Raw genomic sequence first — 16,033 nt, forward strand, 5'->3', positions numbered from 1 at the left:
AGAATAAGGCTCATTGTACAAAATATAGAAAAGCAAATAAAAAACAAACAAACAAGAAATTATGAGCATGATTACAAAAGTAAAAAATAAGAAAGAAAAAAAGCTAAGGATAGTCATATCTCCACCATAACTGCAAGTGTCATTTTGACTCACTATTTGTAGTCCACTTGGTGCATGTGAAGTCCTGCCCATGCCGTTCTGGATAGAGGCTGGCAGTGTTGGCTCAGACTCAGTCCTGCCACAGTAAATAAGCAGTTAGCAGGCACCTGGAAAGGAGACGGGTGGTGTTGGGTAGGTGGGTCCTACCTCCATGGGGTTACTGTGCTGCACTCTGAAGTTCCACCCTTTTGGTTTTGTGGGGAAAATGGTGCCACACCAATCTCCGGTATTAGACCGGAGAGCCTTCGGAAAGCCTTCACAGAATAGCGAGAGCCTTCAGTTCACCCTGCACCACAATTCCCCTATGTTGTTTTTTTGGCGTGGAGCTGGGATTCATTATTTCAAGTTTTAAAGGACCCTGCACTGCACAGACCTGTTTCTCTCCACTGGAATAGAGATTCTCCTCACTGCACGAAGTCCTTTGTCCCTGGAAAACTGTTCCACGCCTGCACAGTGCAGGGGATCTGTGGTGTAGTACCACTAAACACAGAAAAGTTTATGTTCCCTCTGCATGTGCCTCTGTCCCCTGCTGATGAAAGACATTTTAGTAGCACTTCCAGGGTCTTTTGTCCATGGGGAGGCAACATACCCTCTTCTCAGAAACTCCAGGAGGGGGACTGTTCTCTCCCAGTGCTCTTTGGTGATCCCTACACCACACTGTGCACTCCGGGGCCAGCTCCCCTCTCCCCAGGAGCACGTACCACAGCTCAGCTCCTGAGAAAGTCACCCACTTTAAAAACCTCAGAATTTGAGCTCCACAGCTGTTTGCAAAAAAGAACTGGGACACTCAGTATTTGTCGCTCCCCAGTGTGTGCTCTGGAGAGGCTTTGCTCTAGTGTGAACTCACTGCTGCACTTTCTCAACCCCTCTCTCTTTCTCTCCCTTTTGTCTCTCCATGGAATGGGTTCCCTCCCTTCCAAGGCACTGCTGTTTTTCTCCCTCACAATTCACTTCCACATACCTCATTCATTTCATGCTGTGGAGTCACACTGTGATTCAACATTTATATACATTTTGGAATGTTTACCACAGTTAGTATAGTCACTATACAACATTATTAAATATGATTGACTATATTCCCTCTGCTGTACTTTTAACCTCTGTGATTTATTTGTTTTATACTGGAAGTTTGTATCCTTAATCCCCTTCTTCTATTGCACCCATCCACACACCTTCCTGCCCTCTGGCAACCACCAGTTTGTTCTCCGTGGCTATGAGTCTCTTTCAGTTTGTGTTTCAGTTCTTTGTTTTCCATTTTTAGATTCCACGTATACGTGAAATACATGGTATTTGTCTTTCTCTGCCTGACTTATTTCATTTAGCAAGGAGCTTCAAGGTCCATCTTTATTCTCACAAATGGTGAGATTTCCTTTTTTTCTCACGACTGAAAAACATTCCATAACATACCCAAATGTATGTCTGTGTCTACCTAGGGCAGATAACTGGACGCATCAGTTTGAAGTTCTTGAGATAAAAAGGAACCAAGCTTGAGAAACTGGACCCAACAAGCCTCATCTGTACCTTGACCCAATGTAGGTGAAAAGACATAGACTCTGACTAATACTGCAACGGGATGAGATTTTAGTATTATTTGGAGGGAGAGTAAGTGTGATTTGTATGTGGGGACAATGTTAATTATTAGAGTTGGAATAGAGTGGATTAAAGATGTCCACAAAATTTTTTTGATGTTCTTTCCCATGAAAGGTAGGGATTTCTTCTCTATAAAGTTTGTTAGGCCTGTGACCATTTTGTTCAAGAGAGAATAGTACAGGTGATGTCAATACTGGTTCTTGGGTTTGTTGGAGAGATGACTGGCAGCTTTTGCTGTGGTCTGTTGGCCCCCACGTAGAGTGTCAAGCCTGAGGCCTCCATGCTGCAAAAACACAGAACAGCCACATGGAGAGAGCGGACCAAGGGAGACCCAGACAGAGACTTTGCCAGCTCTCAGCTCTTCCATGCGAGGATGCTCACGTCAGCTCAGCCACGGCACAAGCATGATCGAGGAGAACCAGCCCTGCCCTGCTCTGTTCTTCCCAATTCCTGAGCCTCAGAAGAATGCAACTTCCTGGTATAGGTGTCTTCAGCTTCTGTGTTTGGGGATGCTAGTGTGTTAGGCAGCAGTAGCCAACCAGATAATGACGTGTTCTTCTCTGGTTCACGGCCTGCGTGGAGCTTGGATTTTGTAAACAATTCTGATCAACAGAAATGATGGGCTGGAGACAGTTCAGGGTAGAAATGTCTTCTCCACAGACACATTTTATTTTTTTTTTATAAACAAAAGTAGAATTGGGGGATGAAAAACAGTGGATGAGATCAAACCACAGTGTTTGTGTTCACAAAAGTGGATGCAGAGAATTTAACAGTCAGTCCCTGAACTCATCAAGGCCTGTCACAGTCTTCACCTGCATCTATAAATAGTCATAAATGCTTCTCCCACCATCCCTCATGCACAGAAATCACCCCTGGGATTTAGAAAATAGGGAACACAGTGCCTCCGGACATTAGCTCTAGAAATGTCTCAGCAATTATGACTTAGTTGCTTTTGTTACATTTGGGTTTGGTGACAAGTAAGGAAAACAAGACAACATTTTGATAAATTCTGCACATTTCATCAGTATTATGTCATATTGCATCATGACAGTCACTGGAAATTGTCATAGAAATAGTAAAACCAAAAAAAAAAAAAATAGGAAGTGTTTTGAAACTCAACATTTTCCATGAGCAAACACTGAGGGAAAAATTACCAACTGATTAGCTAGTGAGGGATTCAGAAATTTTAATTTCATTCTGTCCCCACTTTCAACAATGTTTAATAGCCATCCTGTACAGTTTATCTAGTTGACTTTAAAGTTTTTTTTTTTTTTTTTAACGTTTATGTATTTTTTTGGGACATAGAGAGACAGAGCATGAATGGGGGAGGGGCAGAGAGAGAGGGAGACACAGAATGTGAAGCAGGCTCCAGGCTCTGAGCCGTCAGCCCAGAGCCTGACGCGGGGCTCGAATTCACGGACCGTGAGATCGTGACCCGGGCTGAAGTCGGACGCTTAACCGACTGAGCCACCCAGGCGCCCCTTTTATCTAGTTGACTTTAAAAAATCTCTGGAGATAGAGGATCCACAACACTTTAGATAAACAATTGTCTATTTTCTCCCTGTCAGTTAGTGCTTAAATCATTTGTTTTAATGACTTACTTGTCTCTAGGTTAGGGAAAAAAGAAGTCATGATGTACTGATTAAAACTTCCTCTTAACTCATTTGTAAATTACCATTTCTTATTATCAGTGGTTAAATTCAACTCCTCAAAATATAACAGCATAAGAATTTTATTGCTCACATTTAAATACATTAACTGAGAAGGACCACAAAGATAAATAGCCCTGGGGCACCTGGGTGGTTCAATCCATTAAGACTCTGACTTCCGCTCAGGTCATGATCCCACTGTTCCTATGTTCAAGCCCCCCATCGGGCTCTGTGCTGACAACTCAGAGCCTGTAGCATGCTTCAGATTCTGTCTCCGCCTCATTGCCTCTCCCCTTCTCAAGCTCTGTGTCTCTCTCTCTCTGTCTCTCTCTCATGTATAAATAAAAACTTAAAAAGAAAAAAAGATAAACATCCCTGGGTAGTATTTGTGTACTGACATACAGTTAATATAGGCATATTTCTATTCCTGACTTCTTTAGAGAATCCATAAGAATACATAAAAAAAAATAAGTTTCATTAACTGATATTCCAAACACAAATTGAACATTAGGATTCCATGGGTGGTGTCCAATGGGCTCATGTTTCCATTATGTTACCTAGGAATGCTTTGGTTAACACAATCAGGCTGGACTTCCCATTTATCTTTTCTTTGGACAGCTCGACCTGTTATACATATTGTACATGATCTGAGAAGCAGTCTAACCTCACACACCAACTTTATCATTGCCTATTGCTTCCTGTCTTAGAAGTGTGCTCTAGATGTGTTCAGGTCGCCCCTCCTTGTGAAGATACTACTCAAGGCAGCCTTCACGTCCTTGTTCCTCAGTGTATAGATCAGTGGGTTCAGCATAGGAGTGACCACAGTGTACATGATGGCAGCGACCTGGTCCTGGTCCATGGAGCTGCCTGAGGTAGGAGATATGTAAGTGAAGATAACAGGAACATAGAGAAGAATGACCACCATGAAGTGAGAGGCACACGTGGACAGTGCTTTGCGGAGCGCACTACAGGAGTGGGTCTTGGAGAAAAGAGAGATGATTATGGAGAAGTAGGAGAGAAGTGTTAGGAAGAAGGGGCCCATGGCAATGGTCCCGGTAACCGTGTTGAGAAGCCACTGGTTGAGCTCCGTGTTCCCGCAGGCCAACTCCAGCAAAGGCTTGACATCACAGAAGAAGTGATGGATCTGATGAGAACCACAGAAGTTCAAGCGAGAGGTCATCATGGAGTGCAACAGGGCATGGAAAAAACCAATGGTCCAGACTGTGACAGCCATCCGGGTGCAGAGCTGGTAATTCATGATGACAGAGTAATGCAGTGGCCTGCAGATGGCCACAAAGCGGTCAAAGGCCATCACGGCCAACAGCATGGCCTCCGTGCTGCCCAGGAAGTGGAAGAAGTGAAGCTGGCTTATGCATCCCAAGAAGGAAATTGCCTTGCGTGTAGAGAAGAAGTTCTCCAGCATCTTTGGCAGTGTCACCGTGGAGTAGCAGATATCTAGACACGACAGATTTCCCAGGAAGAAATACATGGGTAAATGGAGTCTTGGATCAGAGACGACAACCAGGAGGACTGCTCCATTGCCAACCACACTGACCATGTAGATTGCAAGGAAAACCACGAAGAGATAAGGCTGCAGTGCTTGGATGTCTGTGACTCCCAGGAGGAGAAATGCAGTGACTGAGGATTGATTCAGCATTGCTTAAGAGAAAGGATGAATTACTCTATGGAGTGTACCTCTGTTGAGAATCAGAGACTTTGTAGTTGAGGATTTTCCTGTCTACACAATGGTACTTTGAGAGAGGGCATTGTTGTTTTACACAGTTCCCACATCAGACCTTTTATAGGCTTTGCCTCCTTAGACTATTAGATATTATGGTGAACTGTTGGTTATGGGCCATTGGTCCACCATTTTTCCCCCTCATTTGATTATCATTAATATGTTTCTTTCTCCCAGAGACTCTGAGCACATAGCCAACCTACCATCTTCTCTGGCTGTGCACATCTACCTTCTGATACAAGTGTCCTCTCATCTCCTTAATGAACTCTAATGGGGGTTCTAATGAACTCTAATTAACTACTTGCCCAGACTGCTATATCCAGACCTTGTAAGAAAGCACCTGAAGGATTTTTAATTAAGAAAAATAGACAAGGGAAGAATGACACCAATGCAAGGAGGTCTGAATTAAAATCCAGGTGTAGGATTACCTCTTGTAAAAAGGCAAATCTTGGGTGCCTGGGTGGCTCAGTTGGTTGGGATCCGACTTTGGCTCAGGTCATGATCTCATGGCTTGTGAGTTCAAGTCCCATGTGGGGCTCTGTGGTGACAGCTCAAAGCCTGGAGCCTGCTTCAGATTCTGTGTCTCCCTCTCTCTCTGTCCCTCATACTCTGTCTCCCTCCTGCTCTGTCTCAAAAATAAGTAAACATTTTTAAAAAGGCACATCTTTCTAAGTTTGGGAAATCCCTGAGAGGAGAATAGAAAGATTTAATGTGAGAGGAATAAAGGAGTGGGTTGATCAGGCAGTATTTCTCCATAGCCTGAAGGGGTTTCTAGTCCATAGAGCTGGAGGAAATTTAGAGAACATACCCAATCTGTGCTGTACCTCTGTAAAAGGCTGGCTTCATGCAGGTCAGACTAGCTTTCTTTGACAGTATGTTTTCACACTGTTAATCCTACCTCTCCTGTGTAAGAAACAAATGGTATGGCAAATATCATTTTGGGTTCTCTGACTCACCAAACAAAATTGGATCAAAAATTCACTTGGGGAAGAAACCTTTTTCTAACATTTAAAGACAATTTCTAATCAGACTTGTCCTTACTCAGTCATTTATTTCACTGCAATTTTAATGCTGAGAGATTACATATTTACTCTGGAGAATATTTAGAGAACCAGGCCTGCTGAGTTGAGAATGAGATATGGCAATAAAAGTGTATGAAGAGCCTTCACAATCTACAAATTCAATCAGGAATCCATCATAAAATAGGAAACCAGCTCTAGATCTGGGCGCTTAGTTGCATATAAACAAGGATGCAGAAAATATGGGGTCCTCTCAGCCCGAGTCCTAAGGCATTCTCTTACCTAATTGTCAGATTCACAGCCTGCCCAGCTTTGCAGGTTTACACTCCCAACAGCTGAGAATGGCAGGAAGATATTTGAAGTGACTGTTCATATTGGGATTGCAGCATGAGCTCTTCATGTTCAGAAACGTCTTTGTCTCCTTCTGACATTCTTCCTGCCTCTCAGGAGCCACAGACCTTAGACATATAAACACGGAGAGAGTGTCCCCTGGGTGTGAGCAGGATCGCTGTGAGAATAAACAGGGTATTTTCCCATACATGCAATTCAAGACAATTCCTCTTGGGTGTTGCTATCTTGAGTTCCATCTTTTTTTTTTTTTTTTTTGTTTTCCCCACTGACCTAAATTTTTCTTTTTTACTTTTCCTCCTTAATTGCAGAATTGTGGACAGCACAATTGTCAGGGGCCTCCTCTGTTTTCTTAGTGCAATTACATTTTCTTCCTTTTTCATCATGGGTACTTCCCTGAAAAACTGTGAGAAAATGAAAGAAAATTGGTAATGTTTGGTAAGTAATAGAGGCCAGTTATGTTCCACTGACCTGTACAGATGATGATAATCTTTAACATTCCACATAGTTTTTACTATGGTCCTGTGGAAAACAAGACAGAGGAACAAGGAGAAGTAGGATTGCTTTTATTTATTCCAAATTAGATTCTTCATTGCTGGTAGTAGCGTTAAATTTGTTTAAAATAGACATCCCAAGGCTCACTTCTTTCTCTAAGGAATGAGGCTGGTCTCTCCTTGTGTATCCTCTCGTTGCTGCAACCTTTAGGTGAGTATATTCTGTGAGTCTCTTCCCAGGAATATATGCAATCTGACATCCATGCAAACTTTCTCATAACAGTTATAAACACCATGTACCCTGTCCATCTTTGTGTTGAGATCCATTATCATTGCTTTGCGTGAATGCATTGTATATTAATCACGATAAAAATTCCTCTTTCAGGGCATGCTTGGGTGGGCCATTCAGATAAGCAGCTGACTGTTGATTTTGGCTCAGGTCGCTTACTCATGGTTTGTGAGATGGAGCCTGACATTGGGTTCTGGGCCCACACAGGAAGCCTGCTTTGGCTTCTTGCTCTCTCCTCGTTCTCTCCCTTTCCTGTGCTCACATTCTTTCTCTGTCTCTCAATATAAAAAAAAATAAACTTAAAAATATTCCTCATTCAAGCATATGTTAAAATAGAACGGAAATAACATTTATTATGTTCTAATTGTGGAAGCTATTGTTTTGAGTTTCTTACATGAAATGTTCATTTAATTTTTCCAAACATTCAGTGAGGGATATACTGATATCACATTTACTTTTCAATATAACAGGAGCTCAAAGGATTTATGTAATTTTTCTGTTTCCCCCTCAGTGTTACTGAGGAATCATTGACAAATACAGTTGTATATGTTTCAAGTGTACAGTGTGATTTTACTTCCATATATGTATTGGAATGACCACCACCATGCAGTTTATGAATGCTTCCATTGTCTCACATTGTTGACACCTGTGTGTGGAGAAAATACTCAGAGTGTACTGTCAGCTTATTTCACTGCCATTAAATGTTCCTGCTTTACAATAAATTGTGCGACTCGTGTTCAAACGAAGGGTCCGGTTCTACAGCTAACTGCAGTGTGGTCTCCATCCTTTCAGAATACCACCCACCTCAATTGTATCTACAGTTCCCACAGATGTCTAGAAATCTGATATTTTGATGAAGTCATGACCAGTACATTTTCTCTTTATGTTTTGTCTCTCTGAGGTCTTGTTTATAAGTCATTTTTCTTCTCGAGTCAAAATGAAATTGTCTTCAATATTCTTTTATTATATGGTTAGCTTCATGTGCATGTGACTGGAGCCCCCACACAGGGCTGTGCACCTCATTTAAAGCTTTTTTATCATCTTGAAATTCTCAGTAAGTTGTTTTTTTTTTTTTGGTATTTTAATGTATTCATTTAAATTCAAGTTAGTTAACATACAATGTGGTATTGGTTTGAGGAGTAGAACCTAGTGATTCATCACTTACATACAACATCCAGTGCTCATCCCAACAAGTGTCCTCCTTAATGCCCACCACCCATTATAGCCAACCCCCTTACAAACCTCCCTTCCAACAACCCTCAGTTTGTTTTCTGTATATAAGAGTCTCTTATGAATTGTTTCCCTCTCTCTTTTTTTAAAGCTTACTTATTTATTTGAGGGAGAGAGAGAGAGAATGAGCTGGGGAGCAGCAGAGAGATGGAGAGAGAGAGAGAGAGAGAGAGAGAGAGAAAGGAGACAGAGGGTCCAAAGCAGTGACTGTGCTGACAGCAGAGACTCTGATGTGGGGCTTGAACTCAGGAGCTATGAGATCATGACCTGAGCTGAAGTCGGATGCCCAATCAACTGAGCCACCCATGCATTCCTCCTTATTTTTCCTTTCCTTCCCCTATGCTCACCTGTTTTGTTTCTTAAATTCCACATATAAGTCAGGTGATATGGTATATGTATTTCTCTGATTTGCTTAGCATAATATACTCCAGTTTCATCCACATTGTTGCAAATGGCAAAGTTTCATTCTTTTTGATCATCGAGTAGTATTCTATTGTATATATAAACCACATCTTCTTTATCCATTCAAAATCGATGGACATTTGGGTTCTTTCCATAATTTGGCTATTGTCAATAGTGGTGCTGTAAATGTTGGGGTGCACGGGCCCCTTTGAATCAGCATTTTTGTATCCTTTGGGTTAATACCCAGCAGTGTAATTGCTGGGTAGTTCTATTTCTAATTTTTTGAGGAACCCCCATACTCTCTTCCAGAGTGGCTTCACCGTTTTTCGTTTCCACTAACATGCATAAGTGTTCCCCCTTTCTCGGCATCCTTGCCAACATCTGTCATTTCCTGAGTTGTTAATTTTAGCCATTCTGACAGGTGTGAGGTGGTATCTCATTGTGGTTTCGATTTGTATTTCTCTGATGATGATGTTGAGCATCTTTTCATGTGTCTGTTAGACATCTGGATGTCTTTTGAAACGTGTCTGTTCATGTCTTTTGCCCATTTCTTCACTGGATTATTTGTTTTTTTTGGGCGGTGTTGAGTTTGGTAAGTTGTTTATAGATTTTGGATACTTGCCCTTTATCTGATAGGTCATTTGCAAATGTCTTCTCCCATTTCATCATTTACCTTTCAGTTTTATTGATTGTTTCCTTTGCTGTGAAGAAGCCTTTTATCTTGCTGAGATCCCAACCTCTGGAGACAAGTTGAGTAGGAAGCTCTTGTGGCTGATGCCAAAGAGTTTCTTTATATTTTCTCCTCTAGGATTTTGGTGGTTTCCTGACTCACTTTTAGGTTTTTAAGGATTTCTGAAATACTTTTGATTATGATGTAGGAAAGTGGTCCAGTTTCATTCTTCTGTCTATCATGTCTAGTTTTCCCAACACCATTTTTTGTAGAGACTGTCTTTTTTTTCCATTGGATATTCTTTCCTGTTTTGTCAAGAAAAGTTGATCATATACTTGTTGGTCCATTTCTGGGTTCTCTATTCTGTTCCATTGATCTATGTGTCTGTTCTTGTGCCAGTACCAAACTTTTTTGATGATTACTGTTTTGTAACATAGCTTGAAGTCTGGAATTGTGAAGCTTCCAGCTTTGGTTTCTTTTTTTAACATTTCTTTGGCTATTTGGGGTCTTTTCTGGTTTGATACAAATTTTAAGATTGTTCTAATTCTGTGAAGAATGCTAGTGTTATATTGATAGGGATTTCATTGACTGTGTAGCTTGCTTTGGGTAGTATTGACATTTTAACAATATTTGTTCTTCCAATCTATGAACAAGGAATGTTTCCCACTTATTTGTGTTTTCAATTTTTCATAAGCTTCCATAGTTTTCAGCATACACATCTTGTACCTCTTTGGTTAGGTTATTCCTCTGCATCTCATGGGTTTTCTGCAATTGCCAATGGGATCAATTTCTTACTTTCTCTTTCTGCTTCTTCATCATTGGTGTTTGGAAATACAACCAGTTTATGTATATTGATTTTATATCCTGCGATCTTGCTGAATTAACGTATCAGTTCTAGCAGTTTTTTGGTGGAGTCTTTAGGGTTTTCCAAGTAGAGTATCACGTCATTTGCAAAGAGTGAAAGTTGACTTCTTCATTGCTGATTTGAATGCCTTTTATTTCTTTTTGTTGCCTGATTGCTGAGGTTAGGATTTCCAGTACATTGTTGAACAACAATGGTGAGAGTGAACATACCTGTCATGTTTCTCATCTGGAGAACTTTTCCCCTGTGAGGATGATATTAGATCTAGGTCTTTCCTATATTGCCTTTTATGTTGTTGAGGTATGTTCCTTATATCCCTACTTCCTTGAGGGTTTTTTTTTTATCAAGAAAGGTGCTGTATTTGTCAAATGCTTTTTCTGCATCTATTGAAAAGATCATATGATTTTTCTCCTTGCTTTTATTAACGTGGTGTAGATTTGCAAATATTGAACCATTGCTGCTTACCAGGAATAAACCCTACTTGATTATGATGAATAATTCTTTTGATGGTCTGTTGGAATTGATTTGCTAGTATCTTGAAAATTTTTGCATCCAGTTTCATCAGGGGTATTGGCCTATAAGTCTCTTTTTTAGTGGGGTATTCATCTGATTTTTGAATCAAGGTAATGCTGGCCTCATAGAATGAGTTTGGAAGCTTTCCTTCCATTTCTATATTTGTAACAGTTTGAGCAGAATAGGTATGAACTATTCTTTAACAGTCTGGTAATAATACCCCAGGAAGCCATCTGGCCCAGGACTCTTGTTTGTTGGGAGATTTTTAATAACCAATTCAATTTCTTTACTTGTTATGGTAAAGTTTTCTATTACTTCCTGTTTGAGTTTTGATGTTGCATCATTTTCTAGAAATTTTTTTTCCATTTCTTCCAGACTGCCTAGTTTGTTGGCATCTAAATTTTCATATTATTCTAATTTCTTGTATTTCTGTGGTGTTGGTTGTGATCTCTCCTCTTTTATTCATGATTTTATCTATTTGGATTCTCTCCCTTTTTTCTTTTTGATAAGTGTTGCTAGGGGTTTATCAATTTTTTAAAATTCTTTTAAAGAACCTGCACTTAGTTTCATTGATTTGTTCTACTATTTCTTTTATTTGTTGTGTATCATTCATTTATGCTCTAATCTTTATTGTTCCCTTTTCCTGCTGGCTTTAGGCTTTATTTGCTGCTCCTTTTCTAGCTCCTTTAGATGTAATGTTAGGTTGTGTGTTTGGAACCTTTGTTGCTTCTTGATATGGGCCTGAATTGCAGTATACTTTCCTCTTAGGACTGCCTTTGATGCATCCCAAGAATTTGGGCTGTTGCGTTTTCATTTTCATATGCTACCACGTATTTTTTAAATTTCTTCTTTAATTTCCTAAGTAACCTATTCATTCTTTAGTGGGATGTTGTTTAACCTACATGTATTTGAGGGCTTGTTTCCAATTTTTTACTTGTGGTTGATCTCAAGTTTCATGGCACTGTGTTCTTAAAAAATGCATGGTATGATCTTGATCTTTTTATACCTGTTGAGGGCTGATTTGTGACCCAGTATGTCATCTATCCATGTGCCCTTGAGAAGAATTGTATTCTGCTGCTTTAGGATGAAATGTTCTGAATATGTATGTTAAGTCCATCTGGCTCAATAGGTCATTCAAAGGCATTGTTTCTTTGTTGGTTATCTGCTTAGATATTCTGTCCATTGATGTAAGTGTGGTATTAAGGTCCCTACTTTTTTGTATTATTATCAATGAGTTTCTTTATGTTTGTGATTAATTGATTTATATATTTAGGTGTACCAAGTTGGAGACATAAATATTTATAATTGTCAGATCTTCTTGCTGGATAGTCCCCTTAATTATGATCTAAGGCCCTTCTTCATCTCTTGTTACGGTTGTTTTAAAATCTTGTTTGTTTTAGGCTCCTGGGTGGCCCAGTTGATTGGGCATCTGACTTCAGCTGGGGTCATGATCTTACAGTCCGTGGGTTTGAACCCCACACTGGGCTCTGTGCTGACAGCTCAAAGCCTGGAGCCTGCTTCAGATTGTGTCTCCCCCGTCTCTCTGCCCCACCCCTCTGCTTGTGCTCTCTCTCCCTCAAAATAAATATAGAAACATTAAAAAAATAAAATCTGGTTTGTCTGATATAGGTATGAGTATTCCAGCTTTCCTTTGATGTCTATTAGCATGATGGATGGTTCTCCATCCCCTCACTTTCAATGTGCAGATGTCCTTAGTTATAAAGTGAGTCTCTTGTAGACAGCATATAGATGCATCTTGTTTTTTTTTTAATCCATTCTATGTCTTTAATTGGAGTATTTAGTCCATTTACATGCAGATTGATTATAGAAAGATATGAATTTAGTGCCACTGTGTTACCTGTAGAGTTGGTGTTTCTGGTGATGTTTTCTCTCTGTTGTAGTCTTTGTTGTTTTGGTCTTTTTTTTTTTTTTTTTTTCTCTTCTTTTTTTACACTCAGAAAGACCTTTTAAAAATTCTTTTAGGGCTGTTTTAGTGGTCACAAACTTCCTTATCATCATCATCATCATCATAATCATCATTATCTTTTTTGTCTGGGATACTCTCTCTCCTATTTTGAATGACAGCCTTGCTGGATAAAGATTTCTTGGCTGCATTTTTTTCTTATTCAGCACATTGAATATTTCCTGCCACTCCCTTCTCAGCTATAATTTGTTCAAATAAATTTTTTGTCCCCCTTTTCTGCTCTTCTAATGAGACCTGTAAGATATGGATATTGTTTTATTTCATGAAATCACTAAGTTCTCTAAGTCTTCCCTCATGATCTAATAGTTTCCTTTCCTCTTCATTTCAGTTTCATTGTTTTCCATAATTTTATATTCTGTATCACCTGTGTCTACTCTGCTCTTTCAGTCCTCATGGTGACTGTATCCAGTCAGTATTGCCTGTGAGTTATAGCGTTTTTTATTTCATCCTGACTAGTCTTAGGTCTTTGGTCTCTGCAGCAAGTGTTTCTCTGGTGTCTTTTATGCTTTACTCAAGACCAGCTAGTAGTCATATGAGTGTTTTAAATTCTTGTTCAGATCTATTGCTTATATCTGTTTGGAGCAAGTTAATGACTGTGATTTACTCTTGACCTTTCTTTTGGGGAGAATTCCTCCCTCTTGTCCTTTTGGCTAAGTTTCTGTCTCGTGTGTTTTAAAAGCTTTGTTATGTTTCCTGCACCTGAGAGTAGTGCAATAGTAAAAAGGGGTCATATGCTGTCTAGGGCCTCGCACTTCAGGCAGTGTTTCTGGTGTATGCTGTATGCCTTCTGCTGTTGCGTTTTGGCTGCTCTTTCCCACTGGTCAGTTCTCTGCAGAGCTCCTCCTTGCTTGCTGTGGGGAGTGTTTGGAGCTTTAACTAGGTGGGCCTGGATAAAGGGAACAAATGCTGGTCCCCTAAAAAAGAGAATAAGGAAGGCAACAAGAAAACCCCCAGAGAATCAAAAAAAAAAAAAAAAACCTATAAGGTTGATTTCAAAGACAATGAAAAGAAAAAAAGAGAGAGAGAGAGAGAGAGAAGAAAGAAATAGAAAAGAGTAATGAAGCCTGAGGTCCCCAAAAAGTAGAAAAGAATTTGAAAAAAAAAAAGATAAGAAATTATGAGGCTGATTACAGAAGTAAAAAAAAAAGAATTGAAAAAAAAAAAAAAGAACAAAATGTAAGCATGGTTCTCTCTCCGGCAGAACTGCAGGTGTCATTTTGATGCATTGTCCTTTTAGTTTACTTGGTGCATGTGGGGTGTGGCCGTGTTGGTCTGAAGGAGAGGCCTGATGGCTCAGTCAGTCCTGCCCCAGTGAATAAACAGTTGCCAGGCACAAAGGAATGCGGTTTTGTCTAAGCAGGTCCTGCCTCCACTGGGGGTCGTTGTGATGCTCTCTGAAGTCCCACCATTTTGGTGTTTGGGGGAAAATGGCCCCAACCCAATCTCTCTTCCTTGGATTGGGGATGTCGACCCCTGCTGTTCAGCCAGCGTTCACATAATAACGAGGGCCAATAACTCACCCTACACCAGAGCTTTCGTGCGTTCTTTGGTGCAAAGCTGGGATTCACAATTTGAAGTTTTAAAGGACCTTGCACTGCATGGACCCGCTTCTCTACCTTAGAGTAGAGACTCTCCATGCTATGTGAAGTCCTTTGTCCCTGAAAAACTGTCCTACACCTGTGCATTGCACGGAATCTGTGGTGTAGCACCGCTAAATGCAGAAAAGGTTATATTCCTTCTGGGTGAGTCTCTGTCCCCTGCTGATGAAAGACTTTTTACTGGCACTTGCAGGGTCTTTTTCCCTGATGAGGCAATATACCCTCTTCCCAAGCACTCCAGGAAGGGGACTGTTCTCTTCTGGTTCACCCCAGAGATTGCTACACCACACTATGCACTCTGGGCCCACTCCCTTCTCCCCAGGAGCACACACCACAATTCCTCTCCTGAGAAAGTCACCCACTTCCAAAATTTCAGAATTTGAGCTCCACATACTGTAAAACTAACAAACAAACAAACAAACAAACAAACAAAAAACTGGGACACTCAGTACTTCTCACTCCCCAGTGTGTATCCAGAGAGGTTTTCTTCTGGTATGACCTCAATGCAACACTTTTTCAACCCCTCTCACTTTCTCTCCCCTTTGTCTCTCCCCGGAATGGGTTCCCCCACCTCTGAGGAACTGCATTTTTTCTACCCCAATTCACTTCTATGTACCTCATACCTTTCACGCTGTGAAATCACACTGTGATTCAACATATATATGCATTATGGAATTTCCTACCATGATTATTGCAGTTACTATATGTCACCATACGAAGTTATTGTAATACTGTTGACTGTATTCCTTCTACTGTACTTTAAATCTCTGTGACTTATTTTCTCTATAATTGGGAGTGTGTATCCCTTAATCCACTTCTCCTATTGCACCCATCCACCCACCTCCCTGCCCTCTGGCAAACACCAGTTTGTTCTCTTTGTTTATGTGTATGTCTGTTTGTTTGTTTTCCTTTATTTTGTGTTTTCAGGTTCCACATATAAGTGAAAGATATGGTATTTATCTTTCTCTGACTGACTTATTTCATTTGGCATTATACCCTGAAGGTCTGTCCACATTGTCACAAATGCCAGCACTTCCTCTTTTTTGCACAACTGAAAAATATTCTATAATATACCTAAATCTATGTCTGTCTCTACCTAGGGCAGATAACTTGATCCTTTAATTTGAAGTTCTTTAGATCAAAAAGAACCATATTTGAGGAACTGTACCCAACAAGCCCCATGTATACCTTGACCCAGTGTAGGTGAAAAGATGTAAATTCTGACTGATGTTGTAATGGGAAGAGATTTTAAGATCATTTGGAGGGAGGGAAGGTATGTGGGGACAATGTTAATTATTAGTAGACAGAGTTGGGACTATGGTGGATTAAGGATGTCCACAAAATTTTTTGATATTCTTTCCAGTTAAAGGTGGGGATTTCCTCTTTCTGCAGTTTGGTTGGCCTGTGTCTATTTTGTCCAAGGTGACAGAGGTGATGTCAATACTGGTTCTTGGGTTTGTTGGAGAGATGACTGGCAGCCTTTGTCCT

At 40.3% G+C, this 16,033-nt stretch overlaps 1 protein-coding gene across 1 annotated transcript; it reads right to left on the reverse strand.

Annotated features, from left to right (window-relative positions):
• Positions 1 to 3,653: 3,653 nt before the first annotated feature.
• LOC101100889 (olfactory receptor 12D2-like) lies at positions 3,654 to 5,358 on the reverse strand. The gene has a single exon (XM_011282043.4). It carries the CDS (start codon positions 5,053 to 5,055, stop codon positions 4,102 to 4,104), a length of 954 nt encoding a protein of 317 aa, XP_011280345.3. The 5' UTR covers positions 5,056 to 5,358; the 3' UTR covers positions 3,654 to 4,101.
• Positions 5,359 to 16,033: the final 10,675 nt, after the last annotated feature.

Source organism: Felis catus, chromosome B2 (genome assembly GCF_018350175.1).
Source record: "Felis catus isolate Fca126 chromosome B2, F.catus_Fca126_mat1.0, whole genome shotgun sequence".
Taxonomy (NCBI): domain Eukaryota; kingdom Metazoa; phylum Chordata; class Mammalia; order Carnivora; family Felidae; genus Felis; species Felis catus.

Bases quoted from the DNA above. Each gene is read 5' to 3' on its own strand.
- LOC101100889 (XM_011282043.4), bottom strand. From the start codon at position 5,055: ATGCTGAATCAATCCTCAGTCACTGCATTTCTCCTCCTGGGAGTCACA.